This window comes from Ostrinia furnacalis, unplaced genomic scaffold (assembly GCF_004193835.3).
Source record: "Ostrinia furnacalis isolate ACB-3 unplaced genomic scaffold, ASM419383v2 OfSCF5472, whole genome shotgun sequence".
NCBI classification, from domain to species: domain Eukaryota; kingdom Metazoa; phylum Arthropoda; class Insecta; order Lepidoptera; family Crambidae; genus Ostrinia; species Ostrinia furnacalis.
This window is the reverse complement of record NW_021135711.1, coordinates 271,317-297,237: the sequence shown is the minus strand read 5'-3', so window position 1 is coordinate 297,237 and position 25,921 is coordinate 271,317. Positions and strand designations below refer to the sequence as shown.

General features: G+C 41.1%; 1 protein-coding gene across 7 annotated transcripts; it reads right to left on the bottom strand.

The window, feature by feature from the left end:
- Nucleotides 1–1,388: 1,388 nt before the first annotated feature.
- Nucleotides 1,389–25,865, bottom strand: Cep89 (Centrosomal protein 89kDa). 7 transcript variants are annotated; one of them, XM_028316236.1, is made up of 14 exons: nucleotides 25,445–25,865; nucleotides 25,094–25,340; nucleotides 24,489–24,664; nucleotides 23,374–23,611; nucleotides 22,240–22,319; nucleotides 21,909–21,970; nucleotides 17,468–17,613; nucleotides 16,809–16,907; nucleotides 14,405–14,698; nucleotides 9,084–9,243; nucleotides 6,596–6,763; nucleotides 5,770–5,926; nucleotides 3,243–3,430; nucleotides 1,389–1,591 (listed from the first exon to the last, which is right to left on the bottom strand). In XM_028316236.1, the coding sequence occupies exons 1-14, from the start codon at nucleotides 25,478–25,480 to the stop codon at nucleotides 1,435–1,437; spliced, it is 2,208 nt and encodes a 735-aa protein (XP_028172037.1). In that variant the 5' UTR covers nucleotides 25,481–25,865; the 3' UTR covers nucleotides 1,389–1,434. The 7 variants fall into 7 exon arrangements, 5 of the variants coding, with proteins under 5 accessions (XP_028172037.1, XP_028172036.1, XP_028172040.1 ...); XM_028316237.1 differs by lacking the exon at nucleotides 21,909–21,970 and adding an exon at nucleotides 4,952–5,065 and having other exon boundaries at nucleotides 1,413–1,591; nucleotides 5,884–5,926; nucleotides 22,178–22,319; XM_028316235.1 differs by lacking the exon at nucleotides 21,909–21,970 and having other exon boundaries at nucleotides 22,178–22,319.
- Nucleotides 25,866–25,921: the final 56 nt, after the last annotated feature.

Below are 25,921 nucleotides of genomic sequence, written 5' to 3'. Positions count from 1 at the left end.
CATGTGACATGTGACATTTGACATGGTGTTAATAAAGTGAAAATTTTATTATTTTAGAAGATGAAAATGTATTATAATTTTAAAGGAATCGACAAGCTGNGAAAAACTAGTTACTGATTCTGAAAGTGCTTCACGAGCTCTTTCAAATGGTACCAATAATAGGGTACAGATTATGGAAGCTGGTAACATTGAATTTTTGGATTTTGTAACTTATTATTTTTTCCACCCTGTATAATCCGGCTGTATCTCCAGGTCACCTAGATACATTCCATAGTAGCTGTAATAGACATTTAGGTGCATACATTTACCAATTTTGGTGACAAATAGGCATTTTGTAGTAGTTTTTGTATAACGCCTAAACAAAAACAAAGGGTAATATTTTGGTGTTATACATAGATTTCGAATATAAAAAATATATAATTTAACTAATTAAGACATGACAAAAAAACTGAGATATGTCTCGTTTCTGTCGGGCCTGGGTCACAGATGACCGTTCTTCTTTATTTTGTATGAAAATTAAAAAAAATAAAATGATGATATCCTGACTTCGCCATACCATTTATATACCCATGTTAACATGGGCTAGTGTCGGCTCATATACCCATTTACCTAACACCCTGTATAGTACGGATATTCTATTTTGGTTATTTGTTTTTGGCCTCATGTACTGAACACATTTTCCATTGCAATTCTCGAGACGTATAACATACTATATCTACAAGCCAACTATAGAAGTAAGCAAAAGACTTGAAGAAAAACAATGTCAAACATTAAAACGCTAAAATGCATAAAAATTTGCAATCCCTCAAATTGATTTATTTATGAATTTTTAGTTACTTTTGGTACTCCGATACCAATCTACAGCTTCAGCCAAACCAACGCGTGCAGATTGCGTCGGCGATGGCGATCACTTTATAGTATTTGGTAACAGTATCAAATCATAAAGGTACCGGTATAAAGCCATGATAGTAACGAGTAACGTTACCATTACTATTAACGTTACCTTACCATATGACTTATGTAATGTTATAGTTCTTGCAACTCCCGAAGGCGAGTGAGCTTTACTTGTGTGTGTACGTGTAAATGCACATAACGATAGTGTAATTAATGTCTATCAAAAGTTTTAAAAACGAACAACAGCGAGCCTCCACACATGTAAAGCTCAGTCGTCTTCGTGAATGAGGGTTTTCGCGAATGAAAAATCCGCCAGATGGCAATACGCAGACGCGAGGTCCAAATGCTGCATGATTGGTTATTTTTGACATGACATTGACAGATATGTCAAAATCCACCAATCACGCAGCAGTCAGACCCACATCCACGTCCCGCCATCTAGCGGATCTTTCATTCGCGAAAACCCTCATTGCAACAATTATACTTATTTTTTTACTTTAACTGATACTATGTATTTCAGGATATATTGTGCAACGAAGCCTACTTGTTCCTTTTCTTGCCGTCTCTCTCCTGGAAGTAGCCGCCGGGTCCCGGGACGAGTTTGACTGGTGGTCTTTCTCTCCTCTCTTTAGGAGAGGCAGACTTCTCCGAGTCGGTCACTATGCCTTGCAGCCTTTGAGTGTTGATTTGACTGAGTCTGCAACAAAAACATACAGTGTTATTAACATAGTTGTACCTAATTGGAACTTATAAAATCTTTTTTTTTTCCAATGTTCCTAACTTTTCCTTAATATCTTTATGCTCTAAAAGCAAGCAAAGTCCTATCTAGTTCTCTCCTATATTCCCCTCCAGCGCGTCAATTTTTTTTTCTTCTACACATGACTTCTTCCATACCAACGACTTTTTTCATCAAGCTTCTGATGATTCCCTCATTATGCTCTACAGCAAACGAAGTCCTCTCCAGTTCTCTCCTATTTTCTCCTTTAGTGAAAGCACTGCATTTCTCAAACCCTACCTATACTTAACATCATTTATTACATAGACTTAATATTTAGAAGATCAATTTTTACCTGACTTTTTCCACATCCGCGACACTCCTGATGATTACCTCCTTATGCTCCAAAGCAAGCGAAGCCCTCTCTTATTCTCTCCTGTAATCCCCTTCGGCTAAAGCATCATAATTCTATTACTATACCTAACATTCTCACCTGACTTCTTCCACATCAGCCACTTTATCGATCAAGCTCCTGATGATTCCCTCCTTATGTTCTAAAGCAAGCTAAATTCTCTCTTATTCTCTCCTGTATTCCCCTTTGGCTAAAGCGTCATAATTCTATTAACATTCCTAAAATTCTTACCTAACTTCTTCCACATCCGCGACCTTATCAATCAAGCTCCTGATGATTCCCTCCTTATGCTCCAAAGCAAGCTATATTCTCTCCTGTATTCCCCTTTGGTTAAAACTCTCCTACTACGAATATACCCATATGTTTAGAAGAATAGTCCTCACCTGACTTCTTCCACATCCGCGACCTTATCGATCAAGCTCCTAATGATTCCCTCCTTATGTTTTAAAGCAAGCTAAATTATCTCTTATTCTCTCCTGTATTCCCCTTCGGCTAAAGCATCTTAATTCTATTACTATACCTAACATTCTCACCTGACTTCTTCCACATCCGCGACCTTATCGATCAAGCTCCTGATGATTCCCTCCTTATGCTCCAAAGCAAGCGAAGCTCTCTCTAGCTCTCTTGTATTCCCCTTCGGTTAAAGCGTCGCTATCCTACTTATACGTTTAAAAAATCATTTTTACCTGACTTCTTCCACGTCAGCCACTTTATCGATCAAGCTCCTGATGATTCCCTCCTTATGCTCCAAAGCAAGCGAAGCCCTCTCTAGCTCTCTCCTGTACTCACCTTCGGTTACACCGCCGTAATTCTCTTACAATTTCCCCTTATTAATAAAAAAGTATACCCTAGTTGAACACTGTTTTAAAGTGACATTTCCATACTAAACATCACTATAAAACAGGGTTCAACTAAGGTGTAACTTTTATTAATAAAGGAGATTATGTTTAGAAGAACAGTTCTTACCTTACTTTTTCCACGTCAGCGACTTTATCAGTCAAACTCTTAATGATTCCTTCTTTATGTTTTAAGGCAAGCGAAGCTCTTTCTAGTTCTCTCCTATGTTCTGCTCTATGCTTAGCCTTTCCAACCCGTCATGCCACCGTGGGTGAGGAGAGTAAAGGCCAAATCCTTTATTTGCCTCTGATACATTAGAGAGAATCGTGCTCATGCATTGGAGATGATGACCTGATGATGACGATTACTAAGAAACACTCTCACCTGACTTCTTCCACGTCAGCGACTTTATCGATCAAGCTCCTGATGATTCCCTCCTTATGCTCCAAAGCAAGCGAAGCCCTCTCGAGCTCTCTCCTGTACTCCGCTTGTGCGTCGGCCGCGCGCCTCTCCTGTTCGACTATACGCCGCTCTAGCTCCTCTAGCGATGTGTATGCGCGGGATTTCACTACCTAAGGGTAGAAAAAATGTAATACTTATTAAGTAATTCTGTGAGCGAGACGAAAGGTATCTTAAGGTTGATTAACGCCCGTTTTCACCATCAATCCTTAATTTTTAAGTGACCCCTATGGTAACACAAAGAGGAATTTTGTTTTCATAGGGGTCACTTAAAAATTAGGGATTGATGGTGAAAACGGGCATAAGAATACCCAAAGTATAATAAGATTTTTGTCGCAATAAAAAAATTGACACTGACAACCCGACGAATATGTTAATTCGTTTATTCGTTTCAGCCAAAAGACGTCCAGTGCTGGACAAAGGCCTCCTCCAAGGATTTTCGCAACGACCGGTCTTGCATTGCCCGCATCATTGGTCCACCTAGTGCGAGGCCTGCCCATGTTTTGTCTTCGGTCGGTGGTGGCCACTCGAGAACTGTGACTGTGTGGCGACATCTATCGACACGCCACTACAGTCATCACCTAACAGATAGCGTTTTACCATTGGACCTTGGTCCACGAGCACAGCACCCGCTCGGAAGGAAGCATCCTCTTTGTGGTTGATCATTAAATCCCACAACAGACAGTAAAGAAAGAGAGGTATAATTATCTTTATAATAATAATTATCTTTATTATAATAATAAACTTTAAATGTCGTTTTATAATGCACTCTTTCTCAGAGATAAAATAAACGCATGTATTGCTCTGTAACATAAAAGTTTTATTCAATATTAATACATTTCTCATAGAAATAAACTAAATTTCCTATTCATTGGCTATGACACAAACCTGTAAAATAAAAGAAACGACATTTAAAGTTTATTATTATCTCTTAAAATATCTTTATATTTTACACATAGACTTTTCACTGTGACATTCATTTGATAGACGTCAAAGTCATAGACAAACCATAGACCCTAAAGTAAAAAGTATTTACTTTACATTTATTCTCACCTTAATTTCCCTTTTAATCCTCTCCTGCGCTTCCAATAGGTACCTGCCGCAGCGGCTCGTTAGCGTTACGGGCACTCCTGCGCACTTTGGTCGCGCGCGCGGCCGCCATCTTGACGCGCTAGTGTCAACCACTTACTAGATTGAAGGTGCTAAAAAGGTACAATACCAAAGCTACACTAGTCGCGAAATTGTTCGCAGTAGGATAGTGTAGACACGTAATTTGCTTCGCTTCGAGAAACCTCGCCTATCATCGCCCGATTTCTGAAAGTTGTCGATTTTACGCCCGAATCAAAGCGCCCAAGGGTTCCAAAGTATGTCCACGGAAGTGTCTAACTACACTACTTGGGCAACTTCAGTACTTCGTCGAAGTAGTGTAAAGCCTGGTCCGTGAGCACGTAGAATTTTGTCCAATGACCCCAAGCTACCCATCCTTATCGCTCGCGCGTAATTATGTTGCTGTCCCGCTCGCACACTCACTGCGGGCGCCCGTCACACAGTCGCGATGGGTAGCTTGGGGTCATTGGACAAAATTCTACGTGCTCACGGACCAGGCTTTAGCTAAGGTATATTGTTAATCTCACCTTGATCTCCCTTTTAATCCTCTCCAGCGCTTCCAACGCTTGTCGCAGCGGTTCGTTAGCGCTGCGCGCGTTGCGTGCACTCCTGCGCACTTTGGTCGCGCGCGCGGCCGCCATTTTGACGCGCTAGTGTGAACCACCCACTAGAATGGTGGTGTCAACGAAGGTATATCATCGGCGCCACCAATGTTAATCTCCTAATTTCGTTAGGCGTTCACATGTTGGCTATTATTCCAGTCTTGTCTCGTTAGAGACAATGTGACGTAGACCCAACGTTGGTGCCAATATGACTAGATCCAGCGTTCGTTAGCGCTGCGCGCGTTGCGGGCACTCCTGCGCACTTTGGTCGCATGAGCAGCCGCCATCTTGACGCGCTAGTGTCAACCACTTACTAGATTGAAGGTGCTAAGAAGGTACAGTACCAAAGCTACACTAGTCGCGTAGGATATTATAATTGTTCGCAGTAGGATAGTGTAGACACGCACTTTGCTTCGCTTCGAGCAACCTCGCCTATCATCGCCCGATTTCTGTAATTTGTCGATTTTACGCCCGAATCAAAGCGCCCTAGGGTTCCAAAGTATGTCCACGGATGTGTCTAACTACACTACTCGGGCAACTTCAGTACTTCGTCGAAGTAGTGTAGCTAAAGGTAGCCTTTCGAACTAAGCGTCACAGACGCAGCGTCTTTAGCTTTGGTCTTAAAGGTAGCCTTTCGAAGCGAGTTAGTGACGCGGCGATGGTGGCACAAGACCAAAGCTAAAGACGCTGCGTCTGTGACGTTTAGTTCGAAAGGCTACCTTAAGGTATATTGTTATTCTCACCTTGATCTCCCTTTTAATCCTTTCCAGCGCTTCCAAAGCTTGTCGCAGCGGTTCGTTAGCGCTGCGCGCGTTACGTGCACTCCTGCGCACTTTGGTCGCACGCGCGGCCGCCATCTTGACGCGCTGCCGGAATATCACGGCTGCTTTGCGGTACAGTCTGGCAAGGTGATGGAAAATGAACCTTAGGAAACTTGTCTGAAGAGCCAATTTGGAATAGACCATGGCTGTGGGATAAGATGGTGAGATATTTCGAATAGACCAAGTCGAACTCTCTCGACACAATCCTTCTGTAATATGTAGTACTTAGTGAGTGAGACTCTTTCAACTCGGGTCTTTAGGTTCGATTATGTAAAAGAAGCACTGTATCATGTGTAAAACTAGCCAAGTCAAATCTTGAGAACCTCTATAAAGGATCAGGTCAGAGTTTAAGCTACCTCCCATAGCAGTTTGATTCACCCATTCTGAGACACCTTGTATAAGCCAAGCAAGAGCTTTTTAAAAGGATATTTACTGAAAATAAATGACTTTTATGACTTTGACTTATACACCCGTATTTACCAACATTACTATGACGTCTCACAGTCACGCGTGGACGCACAGGGTCCCAAAAACCTATTCATAGACAATACTTGAGTGGCGGATTGGCACAGACGAGCCAATCACAGAGCTCTTCAACGTTGTGGTTGTGCGTTCAACTCCGCATAGCGTTGCTGCTCCACTTAAGCAAGCATCGTTTGTGAATACGGAAGTTAATCTTACATCCCGCAGTGGACTACCATAGACTAAAATGATAATTTATTAAAAGTATTAAACCAAAAACTCTTACTTAACATTTTTGAGTGCAGTTTTGAGTTCCTCCTTCACAGCCTCGTGTTCTTGGCAGATTTTATTGTACTTCTCATCAGTTATCTTCAACTGTTCTTGTAGTTTTGTAACTTGTTCGGTCTTGCGTTCAGCTTCCATCGAGTATTGGTGCTTGAGTTCTTCTAGCAATCTGGAATTTAATTATTTTAAACTTTATTGCACATAACATAGGGTGATAGGGTACAAAAGACGAACTTAATACTATATGGCATTCACTCCCAGTCACACTTTCGATCAAGAAAAAGTAATCGAAGTAATCGCTTTTTAACTTTTTAGGGACAATTTTTCATTGCTTTTCGACCATGAGGCAAGGCAATAAAACCAATATACAGTGCTGCTGTCTTATAAAGTCTTTGGCACACAGCCGGCTTGAATTCAGGCTCTACTATGGCCTCATAAAGCGACGCAATAGAATTTAAGACTTATGACTATGACTGTGTTTACCACAACCAACTATCCCTGTCGAGAATCGAACCCCGGAATCAATGCGTTTCACGCTTGACACAAATTCGTATCATAAACAACACCATAATGTTATTTCCCTTGTTAACACTATTAACGGAAAGTTACATCCAATTATTTTCACTCTCTTATTTTACATACTAATTTCACATAAAATGTAAGTAAATAATGAATAAATTGTTTAATTATTGTAATTTAACTGTAAAGGTAGTTAAGTAAAAGCAACATTGAAGGTTACATTGCATTTGTTTTGATGCTCTTAATGTATGTTAACCTATAAGTAGATTCATTTAAATAATTGCTTTAGATAAATGATTCAACTACATAATGTACTCTTCACTTCTAGAAAACTCTACTCCCTTGTGGGGCTTTAGAAGTATAAAATACGTGATAGATTCTATTTCAAAACATCTACTTGCTGCAGCTTCACTTCTGTCGCTTCTAACGTGTCCTAAACAGTGGTACTTCCAGTGACAAAGGTGACTGAGTTTCTTCCGCCACTTCTTCTCAGCACCAGTCCATACGTTGTCCCTAAGTGGTGGTAGAGCAAACTATGTATATTTGGGACGTGTATAAGTGCCCTGGAAATGGCCTATGTACTGAATAAAATATTTGAATTTGAATTTGATCTATATTTTCTATTTGATACGTCTAATGGGCTAAATAACTTACCTTTTTCTCGCGGTTTATCTTTTTATTTGCTAAGTATAAAAGGAAATAACGCACTTTTTACAGTAGTGAAGTTGCTACAACTTTTCTTCTGCCACTTCTAACATATTTCGAACTGCGAAGTTAGCACACGCGGTATTATTTTCTGATCTATCGGTTCTATAAGACAGTAGAACTACCTTTTGCAGTGGTCCAATCTTCTCTCATGCAAGTCAGAGGGTACGGCTTTTGCCCTCAACTTCCCTTCTGTCGCTTCTAAGGTGTTCCTAACTGTGAAGTTACTCTCACTCTACCTTTTACAATTGTTAGGTCTAAAACCCAATAAGCTTACCGTTTGCAGTGGTCCAATCTTCTCTCATGCAAGTCAGCGGGTACAGTCCTTGCCATCAGTACGTCTAGTTGCTGTAGCTTCCCTTCTGTCGCTTCTAACGTGTTCCGAACTGTGAAATACTCGCGGTGGACTGTCTTTTCTATTTGCTAAGTCTAAATGGTTTCAACTTACCGTTTGCCGTGGTCCCATCTTCTGTCATGTAAGTCAGCGGGTACAGTCCTTGCCCTCAATACATCTAGTTGCTGCAGCTTCGCTTCTGTGGCTTCTAACGTGTTTCGAACTGTGAAGTGGTCTAATTCTGTCTAATTTATAGGCCAATAGGCCAAATAACTTACCGTTTGCAGTGGTCCAATCTTCTCTCATGCAAGTCAGCGGGTACAGTCCTTGCCATCAGTACGTCTAGTTGCTGTAGCTTCCCTTCTGTCGCTTCTAACGTATTCCGGACTGTGAAATACTCGCGGTGGACTGTCTTTTCTATTTGCTAAGTCTAAATGGTTTCAACTTACCGTTTGCCGTGGTCCCATCTTCTGTCATGTAAGTCAGCGGGTACAGTCCTTGCCCTCAGTACATCTAGTTGCTGCAGCTTCGCTTCTGTGGCTTCTAACGTGTTTCGAACTGTGAAGTGGTCTAATTCTGTCTAATTTATAGGCCAATAGGCCAAATAACTTACCGTTTGCAGTGTTCCAATCTTCTCTCATGCAAGTCAGCGGGTACAGTCCTCGCCCTTAATACGTCAAGTTGCTGCAACTTCCCTTCTGTCGCTTCTAACGTGTTTTAAACTATGAAGTGGTCTATCTAATTTATAAGTCCAATAAGCCAAATAACTTACCTTTTGCAGTGGTCCAAACTTCACTCATGCAAGTCAGCGGGTACGATCCTCGCCCTTAATACGTCAAATTGCTGCAACTTCCCTTCTGTCGCTTCTAACGTGTTTTAAACTATGAAGTGTTCTATCTAATTTATAAGTCCAATAAGCCAAATAACTTACCGTTTGCAGTGGTCCAATCTTCTCTCATGCAAGTCAGCGGGTACAGTCCTCGCCCTTAATACGTCAAGTTGCTGCAACTTCCCTTCTGTCGCTTCTAACGTGCTCCGAACTGTGAAATACTCGCGATGGACTGTTTCGTAGTCGCGCATCATTGCTGACACTGGAAAAAATTAGGTATAGTCTGATCTCTGAACACGTAGAATTTTGTCCAATGACCCCAAGCTACCCATCCTTATCGCTCGCGCGTAATTATATTGCTGTCGCGACTGTGGGACGGGCGGCAGTGAGCAGTGAGTGTGCGAGCGCAACAGCAACATAATTACGCTCGAGCGATAAGGATGGGTAGCTTAGGGTCATTGGACAAAATTCTACGTGCTCAGAGACCGGGCTTTAGATAACATTAACACACCATAATAATAGGTATAGCGGTTAACTGAGTGCCTGAGGTATGGGAGCGGCTCGGGAGGGTGTTTTTGTGACGTCAAACGTCAGCGAGACTTCAGATGTGCTTCAGACTTGTATGTTTGTCACGTCATTTATGTAGGATATGAGTGAGAAACGAAAAAAGAGGTGTGAAAGAGAAGGAAGAGTGTGACGTGAGTGTGACGTACGACGACATGTCGACGATTGTTATAAATTACTGTTTTATTATTTTCTAAAGTCCAGCTGTGAGCACGTAGAATTTTGTCCAATGACCCCAAGCTACCCATCCTTATCGCTCGCGCGTAATTATATTGCTGTCGCGACTGGGCTTTAGATAACATTAACACACCATAATAATAGGTATAGCGGTTAACTGAGTGCCTGAGGTATGGGAGCGGCTCGGGAGGGTGTTTTTGTGACGTCAAACGTCAGCGAGACTTCAGATGTCCTTCAGACTTGTATGTTTGTCACGTCATATGACACCCTTCTCTTGCCGCTCCCATACCTCAGGCACTGACTTAGTTATGCGCTCGATCTATAGTTAATAACAGATTTTAATAAACATTCTCAAAGTTTACATGACAGTTAAAATTATATTACAATACTAGCGGCCGCCCGCGACTTCATACGCGTGGATACCGTTTTACCACCTTATGGGTGGAGTTTCGTAAAATCCATTTTTATTGAGCACCTACGCAGCTACGTCCTAAAATGTTGGTTCCCCATACAAAATTTGAGACTCCTAGCACTTGTAGTTTCTGAAATTTCGTGATGAGTGAGTTAGTCAATCAGTGATCTTTCGCTTTTATGGATATACAATACCCGGCGATAAATATTGCACATCGACCTTTGGAAAGAGACTATCGGTTAATTTTGGCACGTAGAACGTTATCTCTGTCGCACACTAGGTACCTATACGGTTGACAAAACGTCACTGTCAGTCGTTCCTAATAGATACCGGACTGTTTGTATTTCGTGCGACAGAGATAACGCTCTACGAAACCGAAATTAGCCGATTGTCTCTTTCTAAAAGTCGATGTGCAATATTTATCGCCGGGTATTGTAGATTAGGTAGTTATTTTAATATTTATTCGTTCGTTCGTATATAATATATAAGAGAATAAATCCTCTTTAGTTGTTTTTTTAATTAGGCAGAGAGCAGAGCTACTTTTCTTTTTCATGTTGACATGTGACATGTGACATCTGACATGGTGTTAATAAAGTGAAAATTTTATTATTTTAGAAGATGAAAATGTATAATAATTTTAAAGGAATCGACAAGCTGATGAATTAACTTTAAATGTCGTTTCTCTGTTGTGATTCGTAAACAATTTCTGTGTGAATAGATGATAGAATATTGTTGAAAATATCACTACTTTACAAGAGCAACACATTGTTTCATTTTGCCGATCCTAGATAATGAATGAATAGACTAATAGTCTTATAAAACGACATTTTTAGTCAAGAAAAATGGAAAAATTACGATTCACGTTCACGGTATTGGCGGCATCTGATGGTAAAACGAATGTGATATGTGTGACTTCTATCGAGACACCCGATGGACGCAGATTTGATATACCCGACGACCTGAAACCTGCGAGTAAACATACAGGCATAACGAGTACTGACGTCTATACAAAAGTCAAAAATTCGCTAAAGAAAAGACATCAAATGCGGAAAATATGGATCCCGTTAACAATGGAATTAAGGAAAATATATCTAGATGAAGGTGAAAACGTACAATTCAGTGATCAATACCTAGATGAAATCACGAATGTGACCAAAATTTTGGATAATGATAACACGGAAACTGGAAATAAAAATCTAGGAAAAACAGCCGAAAGATTTTTACTTGAGAAATTTTCGGGAAAAACCTCAAATGTTGACCAATGGATTAGTGAATTTGAGAATGAGTGCTCACGTTTTGACATACTGCAGGATGCGGAGAAAATTGAGATTTTAAAACATCTACTTGAAAAACAATGTTTAGATTGGTATACTAGTATGTTAATCAAATTTACGATAAACTCAGAATGGGAAATATGGAAGAATAATTTATGTGAGACATACGGAAATAAAGGTTGGTCACAAGTAAAATATGCATTTACATTCAAGTTCCAAGGAGGTTCATTTCTCGAATATGCTACAAAAAAAGAGAGGTTGTTACTGGAAGTGAACAAAGATATTGACACACAAACTATGATAAACCTTATTGTTATGGGTTTACCAGATTATGTAATAAACAAGATGGATAAGGGATCAATAACATCAACTTCAAGCCTTTACAATGAGATTGGGAAACATGAGTATACAAGTAAAAATGACTACAATAAACCCAAGAAAAACACGATCGTTAGTAAAGGAAAAGATGATAAAAAACCTTGCAAAATTTGTGAAAAACTGAATAAAGGTAGCCGTTTCCACTCGGAAGAGAGATGCTGGTTTAGACAGACTGGTGATTATGAGAACAAAAGAAACCCTAATAAGAATGTCAATAATACCGTATTAGATGTGGAGTTAAGTGACGAACAAAAAAACGAATAATAACACCATTAATTAAAGTCAAACTGACAGTAGAAGGAAAAATTGATATATTTGGCATATACGATTCGGGCTCTAACATTTCTTTGATTAATTCAAAATTTTTAAAGATAAAAGAAGGAGGAAATGGTAGAAAGAGTAGTAGAAAGAGTGCCAAGCTATTAACAATTAATGGTGTTAAAGACACAAAAGGTTTGACAACAATAAAAATAAAGATATTGGATATAGAGAAAACAATGGATGTTTATATTGTGGATGGTAAAGACTTCAAATATGATTTCTTAATTGGACTAGATATGATAAAAGAATTTAATTTGATCCAAGATGAAAATTTGAAAATCTTCCAAAAGGCAGAAGACTTTGCAAAGGAGGAATTACACCAAGAAAACGATTCTAATGAAATGAAACAGAACGATACAAACTACAATCTAATAAATTTTAATGAACATGTAAAGGAAGAGGATTTTACTATGGATCTGAGTCACTTAAATAGTCAGCAAAAAATTGAAATAAATGAGCTGGTTAATAAATATAGATCGTGCTTTGCAAAGGATAAATACGACATTGGAACAGTAACAGACTATGAAGCACGTATTGACCTACTTGTTGATAAATATTGCTGTAAGAGACCTTATAGATGTTCAATAGAGGATAAAAAAGAAATAGAGGAGCAAGTAGGAAAATTACTCCAAAGGAACCTTATAGAGGAATCGTACAGTCCATTTGCAGCACCAGTGACTTTAGCTTTCAAAAAAGAAGACAATAGGAAGACCAGATTGTGTATTGATTTCAGAGATTTAAACAAAATAGTAGTTCCTCAGGCTCAGCCATTTCCGCTAATTGAAGACCTAGTAACAAAGACAAGAAACTGCAAGTATTTTTCATCATTAGATATAAATTCTGCATTCTGGTCTATTCCCCTGCGAATCGAAGATAGAAAAAAGACTGCGTTTGTGACACAAGAAGGTCATTACCAGTGGACATGCTTACCTTTTGGTTTGAAGACATCTTCAGCGATATTTCAAAGGGTATTAAGTAATATACTAAGGAAGTATAAATTGACAGATTTTACTGTCAATTTCATAGATGACATCTTGGTTTATTCAAAATCCTATTCTGAACATATAAAACATTTATCACAGTTGTTAGATGCGATTAAAAAAGAAGGTTTCAGACTTAAATTTACGAAATGTAAGTTTGCTACAAATTCCGTAAAGTATCTGGGGCATATAATACAAAATAACACAGTTCGACCAGTAAGAGACAATCTAGCATCATTAAGGGATTTCCCAACTCCGAAGACTCAGAAAAATGTCAGGCAANTTTTAAAGATAAAAGAAGGAGGAAATGGTAGAAAGAGTAGTAGAAAGAGTGCCAAGCTATTAACAATTAATGGTGTTAAAGACACAAAAGGTTTGACAACAATAAAAATAAAGATATTGGATATAGAGAAAACAATGGATGTTTATATTGTGGATGGTAAAGACTTCAAATATGATTTCTTAATTGGACTAGATATGATAAAAGAATTTAATTTGATCCAAGATGAAAATTTGAAAATCTTCCAAAAGGCAGAAGACTTTGCAAAGGAGGAATTACACCAAGAAAACGATTCTAATGAAATGAAACAGAACGATACAAACTACAATCTAATAAATTTTAATGAACATGTAAAGGAAGAGGATTTTACTATGGATCTGAGTCACTTAAATAGTCAGCAAAAAATTGAAATAAATGAGCTGGTTAATAAATATAGATCGTGCTTTGCAAAGGATAAATACGACATTGGAACAGTAACAGACTATGAAGCACGTATTGACCTACTTGTTGATAAATATTGCTGTAAGAGACCTTATAGATGTTCAATAGAGGATAAAAAAGAAATAGAGGAGCAAGTAGGAAAATTACTCCAAAGGAACCTTATAGAGGAATCGTACAGTCCATTTGCAGCACCAGTGACTTTAGCTTTCAAAAAAGAAGACAATAGGAAGACCAGATTGTGTATTGATTTCAGAGATTTAAACAAAATAGTAGTTCCTCAGGCTCAGCCATTTCCGCTAATTGAAGACCTAGTAACAAAGACAAGAAACTGCAAGTATTTTTCATCATTAGATATAAATTCTGCATTCTGGTCTATTCCCCTGCGAATCGAAGATAGAAAAAAGACTGCGTTTGTGACACAAGAAGGTCATTACCAGTGGACATGCTTACCTTTTGGTTTGAAGACATCTTCGGCGATATTTCAAAGGGTATTAAGTAATATACTAAGGAAGTATAAATTGACAGATTTTACTGTCAATTTCATAGATGACATCTTGGTTTATTCAAAATCCTATTCTGAACATATTTATACTCACTCTTATCTTCATACATTTCATACACCTCTTTCAACTTATTCTCAGCCTTCACCGCCCTTTCCACCAGCGTAGCTCTCTCAATGTCAGCCGTCTCTCTCTCCACCGCCATCTTCTTGTATCCCTGTCTCGCTTGCGCCAACTCTTCTTCCAATACCCCCACTTTTTCCGCCAAACTCTTGTTTTCTTCTACGATCTGTTTGGACTTCTTGTTTATGGCCTCGAATTGTTTCTCGTAGTCTATTATCAGGCTGTCCTTTTCCTGCAGGTTTTCTTGGTAGGCGTCGAATAATGGAGCTGTGAATAAAAATATGAATGCAACTTTTTCTCTTTCTTGTTTTATTATACGAGTTAAAATAAGTAATATTATTTGACAATTTTAGAAGTTACTAACTTCGAAATATTTAAATAACAGGCAACATTTCTTTTTTGTAAATGAGCAACATTGTATTTTTTTTTATTCATTGCCACACTGTCTACAAAATCTTTATCTGTGGTCCTGAGTGATAATTTTTTAATGCCTAAACTGGCACGACAGGTTTTGGAAAAATGTGGTAACTATACTAAAAAATATCTGATAGTAGCTTTAACCCGCGGCTTCATCCGCGTGAAATTTCGTTTCTCACAGATCGTCTTAAATTATAGCCTATATGTTATTCTCCGTTATAAACAATAATACTATAAAGTTTTATCATAATCCGTTCAGTAGGTTTTGCGTGAAAGATTAACAAACATCCAGACATCATCCAAACTTTCGCATTTTTAAATATAGTTCCAAAATACTGAACTGTCCTATCCATGACATTGACAGCGTAGCGCCACCGTCAATACCGGATCGCTGGTTCCGATTTTTGCCATGTTGGAAACCTTAAAGATGCAACGGGGCGTCTTAGCTAGCTCAGTCTGACACCCCGCTGTTTAGTACTAAGTCCCAGTTCGCTTTCTGCGATGAGGGATGTGTACCTATCTAGGATGCCTACAGGGATATTCGACCAAGGACACGCACAATCAATAACACAATGGCACTTTATAATTCAGGTTCCACAATAGTTTACTTATTCTAGTTTCACTGACTCTAAATTACTACTATCTGAATAATGAACAAGTTATTCCACAATCGCAAATCTATTACGACAAGAGGGATAGCGACGCGCCCGGTTCGCGTCCCGAGACTAGTTTACGTATCCGCGAGAGGGGCGGCGCCCTGTGCGAGGTTTAGCGAGTGTTAGTTTGGATACTTATAACTAGGGGGGTAGGACGTGGTTCAATAGCTCGAGCCAGAGACCAAAGTCCTCTGATGAGTATGATACCACTGGGAAAGGGCGTCGGACCTACGTGGCGAGGGGGTATGAAGTTCAGGAAGGGTGGCAGCGGGATTGCTACCGCAGGTCGGGAATGAGTATCACATGCACTACTCGGTAAGGACGAGAACCGATAGGCTATCAACGATAGAACGTCTCGAATCGACAATTAGATCACCTGACCGAGTTAACGAGGTATCAAATCAAGCCAGAGCCGAACAGTTAGGGTTAGTGGGAACACGACGCGCCCGGTTCGCGTCCCGAGACTAGTTTACGTATCCGCGAGAGGGGCGGCGCCCTGTGCGAGGTTTAGCGAGTGTTAGTTTGGATACTTATAACTAGGGGGGTAGGACGTGGTTCAATAGCTCGAGCCAGAGACCAAAGTCCTCTGATGAGTATGATACCACTGGGAAAGGGCGTCGGACCTACGTGGCGAGGGGGTATGAAGTTCAGGAAGGGTGGCAGCGGGATTGCTACCGCAGGTCGGGAATGAGTATCACATGCACTACTCGGTAAGGACGAGAACCGATAGGCTATCAACGATAGAACGTCTCGAATCGACAATTAGATCACCTGACCGAGTTAACGAGGTATCAAATCAAGCCAGAGTCGAACAGTTAGGGTTAGTGGGAACAGTGTGGGTAGCTATTCGCTAGGGACTCTGTGCAATGCAGCCGAGGGAACGATAGACGCGCGCGCGAACGTCTGACTGTTGCAATGGCTCCCGAGCGAATGCTAGGCGCCCGCGGTCGCCGCCGTCTCATATATTAGCTCGGTCCGTGCGGCGTGCGGCCGCGCAGCCGTAGGGTTGTCAAAATCTCCGTGCTCGGTGCTAGGGCTGTCGATGCGTCGCGGGGCGCGTCACAAAGACATATAGTTTACCGATGGTAGCGCCCCCCTGTCATTGAGTTTGGTGGGACAGTTCAGCGTGGGTCATCTATATTAGTAGGATTTTCAGACGACCTCATAAAGGTAGCAGAATAGTGCTGGATGCAGGCCACTACCAACCGGCTAATCTAAAAATCATTAGGGGAGGGCTATCTTCAGCAGTCGACGTCCGGTGCCTGAAATGATGGTGATGATTTTCAAGATAAAAAGCCTCTTACCTAGTGCTTGAGCACTCAACAGTCCAGAGAGGTCCACCAATCGAGTGTGGGTTTGGTCTTCGGCAGCGCTTTTGGTGTATGTTTCGTCTGCCTGTGGTTCTGTGAAAATTAATTCGTAACTTCAAATTACAAAAAATTGAACTCACTTTGAAATCTTTTATTTATTAACTTTTGCGCTACAAGTTACTAAAGCCCGGTCTCTGAGCACGTAGAATTTTGTCCAATGACCCCAAGCTACCCATCCTTATCGCTTGCGCGTAATTATATTGCTGTCGCGACTGTGCGACGGGCGCCCGCAGTGAGTGTGCGAGCGCGACAGCGACATAATTACACGCGAGCGATAAGGATGTGTATCTTGGGGTCATTGGACAAAATTCTACGTGCTCAGAGACCAGACTATACCTAGAATCGCTACTATCGCCATGAAGAGCTAAGCATAAGCGAGACAGTCAAACTACATATTTTGATTAAAGTGTAAGGTTTGTGAACTTAGGGCTCGTAGAGTTAAGCTTAATGGGTCTACATGAGTTGTGCTAACTTTTTGACAGATTATGGTTTCGTCCTAGCAACATTTTACATGTTTTTTGTGAGGGATACCTTTTTACGAAAGTAATACGCAACACAAAACCATTTTGCTAATGTGAATCCACCTTAATTACCTTTGAAGCCAAGACTGGCGTTGATCAGTGAGTCCAGGTTATCATATTTGTCCCCAGGCTTATGAATAAAGTCTCCTTTGCCTTCCGCCATGTTTTGTACGTTGCTACGAATCTTCTCTTGATACCTCGACAGTTGCACGTTCAATCTAGAACAATTTAATATTCCAATTACAATGAGAAGACTTAAATTTTGACGAATTACTTGCACTCATCCACTTTTTGCATTACTTTTTTTTAATTATTTAATATTATATTTTATGTTGATGTTATTTTTAAGCATTTGCAACGCCTTCACGGGGCGTCACGTGTACAAATAGGGTAAACTGCCAGTCATTGGACACTTAAGAAAGTTATTGGACAGTTATTTACTGAATTAAAAATAGCATTTCTATTTCAGCAACTGAGAATATTCATTGTATTTGAAGGAATATTCATTTTAGGAAAATTCAAGGGTTGTTTTGTCCAATGACTGGCAGCGTCCAATGACTGTCGGTTTAACCTATTATGTTCTGTCAACCCTTACCCATGTGACATACAATAAAATAATTTGAATTTAAACTATATTCACGTAACTATACACAAATTCACCGGCACACCTCCCTGCGTCCGCCCCGTCCATATCAGTGTCGACGTGACTCGACAGTTAACTCGACTAGACGGACAGGAGGCAAATGAGCAGACGGATCACCTGATGGTAAATGATTATCGTCGCCCATAGACACCCGCAGGCCCGGGGGCGTTACAGACGAGTTGCCGGCCTTTAAGATGTAAGTAGGTAAACTACACTACTATCTGGCGGCTGCTGCTGTATTGTGTGCCTTATTCTTATGCCAATAGAGTTCACATTGACCTGTAGAGCACGTCCTTCATTGCAGCCTGAGGATCTGCTCTTCGTGCTTTATTCCTGTGGCAATATGTGTCTTATTCCTATGGCAATAGAGTCTACAACCGACCTGTACAAGACATCCTTCATGGCGCGCATGTCCGCTTGCAGCCTGTTGTTATGCTCGCGCGCCTGTTGTAGTACTATCTGCCGGCTGCTGCTGTATTGTGTGCCTTATTCTTATGGCAATAGAGTCTACAACCGACCTGTACAAGACATCCTTCATGGCGTGCATGTCCGCTTGCAGCCTGTGGTTCTGCTCTCGCGCCTGTTGTAGCACTATCTGCCGGCTGCTGCTGTATTGTGTGCCTTATTCCTATAGCAATAGAGTCCACAACCAACCTGTAGAGCACGTCCTGAGGATTTGCTCGCGCGCCAGCTGCATTTGCTTTATTCCTGTGGCAATATGTGTCTTATTCCTATGACAATAGAGTTCACAACCGACCTGTAGAGCACGTCCTTCATAGCGCGCATGTCCGCTTGTAGCCTGTGGTTCTGCTCTCGCGCCTGCTATATTGTGTGCCTTATTCCTATGACAATAGAGTTCACATTGACCTGTAGAGCACGTCCTTCATTGTAGCCTGAGGATCTGCTCTTCGTGCTTTATTCCTGTGGCAGTATGTGTCTTATTCTTACAGCTATAGAGTTCACAATGACCTGTACAAGACATCCTTCATGGCGCGCATATCCGCTTGTAGCCTGTGGTTCTACTCTCGCGCCTGTTGTAGTACTATCTGCCGGCTGCTGCTGTATTGTATGCCTTATTTCTATAGCAATAGAGTTCACAATGACCTGTAGAGCACGTCCTGAGGATCTGCTCGCGCGCCAGCTGCATTTCGTGCTTTATTCCTGTGACAGTATGTGTCTTATTCCTACAGCTATAGAGTTCACAATGACCTGTACAAGACGTCCTTCATAGCGCGCATATCCGCTTGTAGCCTGTGGTTCTGCTCCCGCGCCTGTTGTAGCACTATCTGCCGGCTGCTGCTGTATTCTGTACCTTATTTTTAAGACAATAGAGTTCACATTGACCTGTAGAGCACGTCCTTCATTGCAGCCTGAGGATCTTCTCGCGTGCCAGCTGTATTTCGTGCTGTGGCAATATGTGTCTTATTCCTACAGCTATAGAGTTCACAATGACCTGTACAAGACGTCCTTCATAGTGTGCATGTTTGCTTGTAGCCTGATGTTATGCTCACGCGCCTGTTGCAGTACTATCTGCCGGCTGCTGCTGTATTGTGTGCCTTATTCCTATGGCAATAGAGTCTACAACCGACCTGTACAAAACATCCTTCATGGCACGCATATCCGCTTGCAGCCTGTGGTTCTGCTCTCGCACCTGTTGTAGTACTATCTGCCGGCTGCTGCTGTATTGTGTGCCTTGTTCCTATGGCAATAGAGTTCACAACCAACCTGTAGAGCACGTCCTGAGGATCTGCTCGCGCGCCAGCAGCTGCATTTCGTGCTTTATTCCTGTGGCAATATGTGTCTTATTCCTATAGCTATAGAGTTCACACGTGCTTTATTCCTGTGGCAATATGTGTCTTATTCCTATGACAATAGAGTCTACAACCGACCTGTACAAGACATCCTTCATGGCGCGCATGTCCGCTTGCAGCCTGTGTTCTTCTCTCGCGCCTGCTGCATTCTGTGCCTTATTCCTATGGCAATAGAGTTCACATTGACCTGTAGAGCACGTCCTTCATTGCAGCCTGAAGGTCTTCTGGCGCGCCAGCTGCATTTGCTTTTCCTGTGGCAATATGTGTCTTATTTCTATGGCAATAGAGTCTACAACCGACCTGTACAAGACATCCTTCATGGCGCGCATATCCGCTTGTAGCCTGTGGTTCTACTCTCGCGTCTGTTGTAGCACTATCTGCCGGCTGCTGCTGTATTGTGTGCCTTATTCCTATGGCAATAGAGTTCACATTGACCTGTAGAGCACGTCCTTCATTGTAGCCTGAGGATCTGCTCGCGTGCCAGCTGCATTTCGTGCTTTATTCCTGTGGCAATATGTGTCTTATTCCTATAGCTATAGAGTTCACACGTGCTTTATTCCTGTGGCAATATGTGTCTTATTCCGATGGCAATAGAGTCTACAACCGACCTGTACAAGACATCCTTCATGGCGCGCATATCCGCTTGTAGCCTGTGGTTCTACTCTCGCGTCTGTTGTAGCACTATCTGCCGGCTGCTGCTGTATTGTGTGCCTTATTCCTATGGCAATAGAGTTCACAACCGACCTGTAGAGCATGTCCTGAGGATTTGCTCGCGCGCCAGCTGCATTTGCTTTATTCCTATTGTAATATGTGTCTTATTTCTAGGACAATAGAGTTCACAATGACCTGTACAAGACATCCTTCATGGCGCGCATGTCCGCTTGCAGCCTGTTGTTATGCTCTCGCGCCTGCTGCATTCTGTGCCCTATTCCTACTGCAATAGAGTTCACATTGACCTGTAGAGCACGTCCTTCATTGCAGCCTGAGGATCTGCTCTTCGTGCTTTATGAGGATCTTCTGGCGCGCCAGCTGCATTTCGTGCTGTGGCAATATGTGTCTTATTTTTACGGCAATAGAGTTCACAATGACCTGTAGAGCACGTCCTTCATGGCACGCATATCCGCTTGCAGAATGTGGTTCTGCTCTCGCGCCTGCTGTATTGTGTGCCTTATTCCTACGGCAATAGAGTTCACATTGACCTGTAGAGCACGTCCTTCATTATAGCCTGAAGATCTGCTCTTCGTGCTATATTCCTGTGGCAATATGTGTCTTATTTCATGCAGACTGCTGCATTGTGTGCTTTATTCCTATGACAATAGAGTCTACAACCGACCTGTACAAGACATCCTTCATGGCGCGCATATCCGCTTGCAGCCTGTTGTTATGCTCTCGCGCCTGTTGTAGTACTATCTGCCGGCTGCTGCTGTATTGTGGGCCTTATTCCTACGGCAATAGAGTTCACAATGACCTGTAGAGCACGTCCTGAGGATTTGCTCGCGCGCTAGCTGCATTTGCTTTATTCCTGTGGCAGTATGTGTCTTATTCCTATGGCAATAGAGTCTACAACCGACCTGTATAAGACATCCTTCATGGCGCGCATATCCGCTTGCAGCCTGTGGTTCTGCTCTCGCTCCTGCTGTATTAAGTGCCTTATTCCCACGGAAATAGAGTTCACATTGACCTGTAGAGCACGTCCTTCATTGCAGCCTGAGGGTCTGCTCTTCGTGCTTTATTCCTGTGGCAATATGTGTCTTATTCCTATGACAATAGAGTCTACAACCGACCTGTACAAGACATCCTTCATGGCGCGCATGTCCGCTTGTAGCCTGTGGTTCTGCTCTCGCGCCTGTTGCAGCACTATCTGGCGGCTGCTGCTGTATTATGTGTCTTATTTCATGCAGACTGCTGTATTGTGTGCCTTATTCCTATGGCAATAGAGTTCACATTGACCTGTAGAGCACGTCCTTCATTGCAGCCTGAGGGTCTTCTGGCGCGCCAGCTGCATTTCGTGCTGTGGCAATATGTGTCTTATTCCTATAGCTATAGAGTTCACAATGACCTGTAGAGCACGTCCTTCATAGCGCGCATGTCCGCTTGCAGCCTGTGGTTCTGCTCGCGCGCCTGTTGTAGCACTATCTGCCGGCTGCTGCTGTATTGTGTGCCTTATTCCTATGACAATAGAGTTCACATTGACCTGTAGAGCACGTCCTTCATTGTAGCCTGAGGATCTGCTCTTCATGCTTTATTCCTGTGGCAATATGTGTCTTATTTCATACAGACTGCTGCATTCTGTGCCTTATTCCTATGACAATAGAGTTCACAACCGACCTGTAGAGCACGTCCTTCATAGCGCGCATATCTGCTTGTAGCCTGTGGTTCTGCTCGCGCGCCTGTTGCAGCACTATCTGCCGGCTGCTGCAGCTCATACAAACTTCCACAAGTGGGATGGCCGCGGACTGCTGAGGGAAGTCTGGGAATATATCGTAATCATCATCATCACGAAATACATATAATAAAATACCCTTATGTCCAAAGGTACTACAAGGTTCAAGACTGTATTATTAATAACAAGGATGCGTGATCAGTTTAGTCTGCACATACTCGTATTTGACGTTCCTACTTGCATTTGGCTTGACAATAATTACTGGCAAATAGTGGTGACTGAGTTTGTTCCGGCGTTTCTTCTCAGCACTTGCCATGTGTTTGTCTCGAAGCGCTGGTAGGGCCCAAAAGATAATTAGTTTTTCCACAACGACCAGTCAGTCTATAACTGTATGCCTAGGATGCGCGCCGGTCTTTGTGAAAATCCTTGGAAGATACTTCAAATCAAATCAAATCATTTATCCAAACATGTGATTTATTTATACTTTTGTCCAAACATGTGGTTGAAACAAACGTGTTTTTGAAAGCATTCACATGTAAAGAACATTACGGACTAAGTGCTAAGTTTTAAACTATTATGTTGCATTTTTTACTATAAAATTATATTGTTGCAATAAATCCCGTGAAGTGATAATTTTATAAGTACTAAGTTTCTTAAAAAGTTTAAAACGAAAAAAGTAGTAACTCCTGCACAAACTGTAAAAGCAATTATACTTTATTGTTACTAGTAGTGTAATTTTAAACATCAGGCTGCAAGTAACAATACAGTCAGCGTCAAATAGTCTGTGACGCTCAAAGTAGTCAAAAAGTTTGCAACACGTCTTTGTAACAATGATCGTTTTTATACTTAACAGTTGGCACCCCTGGCGATTGACAGGACCTTACTCTACAGTGGCGCCATCTTGATGAGTGCAAATGCGATAGTCCTCGTACCACTTTAGCGCTCACCAGTTGGTGCCACTGTCTTCGCTACTAGCAAGTGACAGGACCTTACTCTACAGTAGCGCTAACTGGTGAGCGCTAAAACGATAGCCCTCATAGGAATAAGGTTGTGTTATCAACTTTTTGGTCACTTTGAGTGTCATTATATTTGACGCTGCTGTACCACAATTATTCAATTAAGTACCGAAATAAATTCTTACCTCTATCAGGAACTTCAAACCGCTTCACCTTCTCTTCCAACTCTTTACAATTGCTTTCTAACTCCTTATTCTTCTCCCTTTCATCTTTGAGAGCCTGCTTGCACTCGTCAACGTAGTTGACCAATGTGGTGTACTGGGTCTTTAGTTGATCGTTCTCTTCCGCAAAGAGTTTGTTGTATTCGAGTACAGTTTTCAGCTTCTCTTTCAGTTTTGATATAGCGGAGTCCTTTTCTGATATCTGAAGGCAAGAAATACGTTTTCAACCGACTTCAAAAAAGGAGGAGGTTCTCAATTCGACCCGTATGTTTTTTTTTTTTTTCTATGTTTGTTACGCGATAACTCCGCCAATTATGAACCGATTTGAACAAATCTTTTTTCGGCGTATAGGTAATACCTCAAGGGTGGTCCCATTTAAATTTAATAATAGAAAAAACAACCCCCAAGGGTGGAAAATTGGGGATGAACTTTTTTATACGCAATATCTCCGCCGATTATAAATCAATTTGAACGATTATTGTTTTGTTGAATAGGTATTATCAAAAGGGTGGTTTCATGCGAATTTGAAGAAAATATTTCACCCCCAAGGGTGGAAAATTGGGGATGAACTTTTTTATACGCAATGTTTATAATTTTTAGTTTTTTTTTTGTGTTCACGCATTTGAAGTCGGTTTTATTTTTTTAAAAAGTTATTATAAGAAAAAAGGTGAAGGTCGCGGGAGGTGCCTGGATGCGGGCAGCGCAGGACTGGTCGTTGTGGAAATCCTTGGGGGAGGCCTTAGTCCAGCAGTGGAGCCAATGGACGTCATATGGCTGAAACGAATGAACGAATAAGAAATAAAACCACCATAATATTATGTTATGTAGTATCAATATACATACATCTACAACTTAACATAAGCTTCTTTTTAACCAAGGCAAAACTCTTAACAGTTTCTAATTACTTTCAAGAAGCTCCTAGAGAATATAGTCAACAGTAGGTACAGACTAGTACTTTTACATGTTCATTGTAAAATCGCCCCTATCACAACTAAATAAGATGCCACAGTGTTGATATTATGTATTCTGTGGTTGATGTGTCATCATCGGTATTATTAATAACATAGAAAATAAATTACCATAACAACATTCTCCTCACACCTGTCCATTAGCGTTATGATGAGGCTCTCATACTTCTTAGTGAGTTTCTTCTTCTGTTCTCGCAGAAGAGACTTCCCTTCTTTGCTCAATCTGGGGGAGGTAACAGCGATACCTTGCAGATTACGCTTTCGAGGCGGCTTGGCTGGTTTCTGACCTGAAAATTATTAATTAACAAAATGTAATTTCTCTCTCCGACGGTCCGGCGGAGGTGGACCGACGACATCATAAAGGTAGCAGAAAGGCGCTGGACGCAGGCCGCTACCAATCGATCAACATGGAAATTTTTGGGGGAAGCCTTTTCAGCAGTGGACGTCAGGCTGAAATGATGATGATGAGTTTCTCTCTCCCTCTCTCAGGGTTGTCTTGTAATTTGTTGACTTTTGAATTTCATTATTATGTCAGTTTTAAGAGGGTAAAACGGGATCCACGCGTACGAAGTCACGGGCAGCTGCAAGTTTTTATAATAAGTGTAATAACCAAAATTTTGAATCTTATGTAAATATAATGGGAGCTAGCTAAGCTAGGATAGTTTTAATAATTTATAATTGTTATTAATAATCAAGAATGATGTGTGGGTACTCACCAATGACATCTCTCGGGTCCTCATACATAGGGTTATCGTCAAACTCCGGTTGGTCATCGAGGTGCTCCATCACCGACTCGGTCCTCTTCAAAACTGTGTTCATGATGTCTTTGCGCATGCTCACACGTCTCTCTGGAGAATTTATGTCGAATATTTTGTGGTCTTTAGAGAAGTTTCCGGAGAATGTTAACTTCTCAGGACTTTGAATATTTGAGCATTTTTTGAACACTTTTCCATAGTCAACATGCTGAAATATACATATTATAGACAATAGGTCATTGCTTTTAAGGAAATCAGCTCAGATCCTTTGTTATAAATAGATTAATATCTAACATCAAATGATACTATTACCTTTATGTTGTGTTTTGTAAGATTTCCACTATCCATTGTCAGCTACCAGACGTAGAACGTAACATTTTGTGGCTCGCGCTGTACTTTTACTTACAAGAAATGCAACCAAATATGTTCGGCCTGTCACGGATAGATAGCGTGTTCTGGGTCACAAAACGTACGAATTAAGTAGGTCAATATTGTGAACAGCCCAATAAAACAAACTTTAATCACTTTGGAATCCTATTGACAAAACTTTGCGATCTTGGTAAGGTTATTAACAACTGCATTTATTTCACATTTAAAAAGTAATTATCTCTTTTAGCCTGTAAAGTATCAAACCGGTAGCACTACCATCAGTAAAATTATTGATTATTACACCAAATTCAACACGAATCACGAAGAGAACGACACACGAAGGTTCAGTCAAAAAATATAAACATTGCCGGTTTGACACTTGGTTGCCATGGAAACTGGGATACCACTTTATGTCGAGTT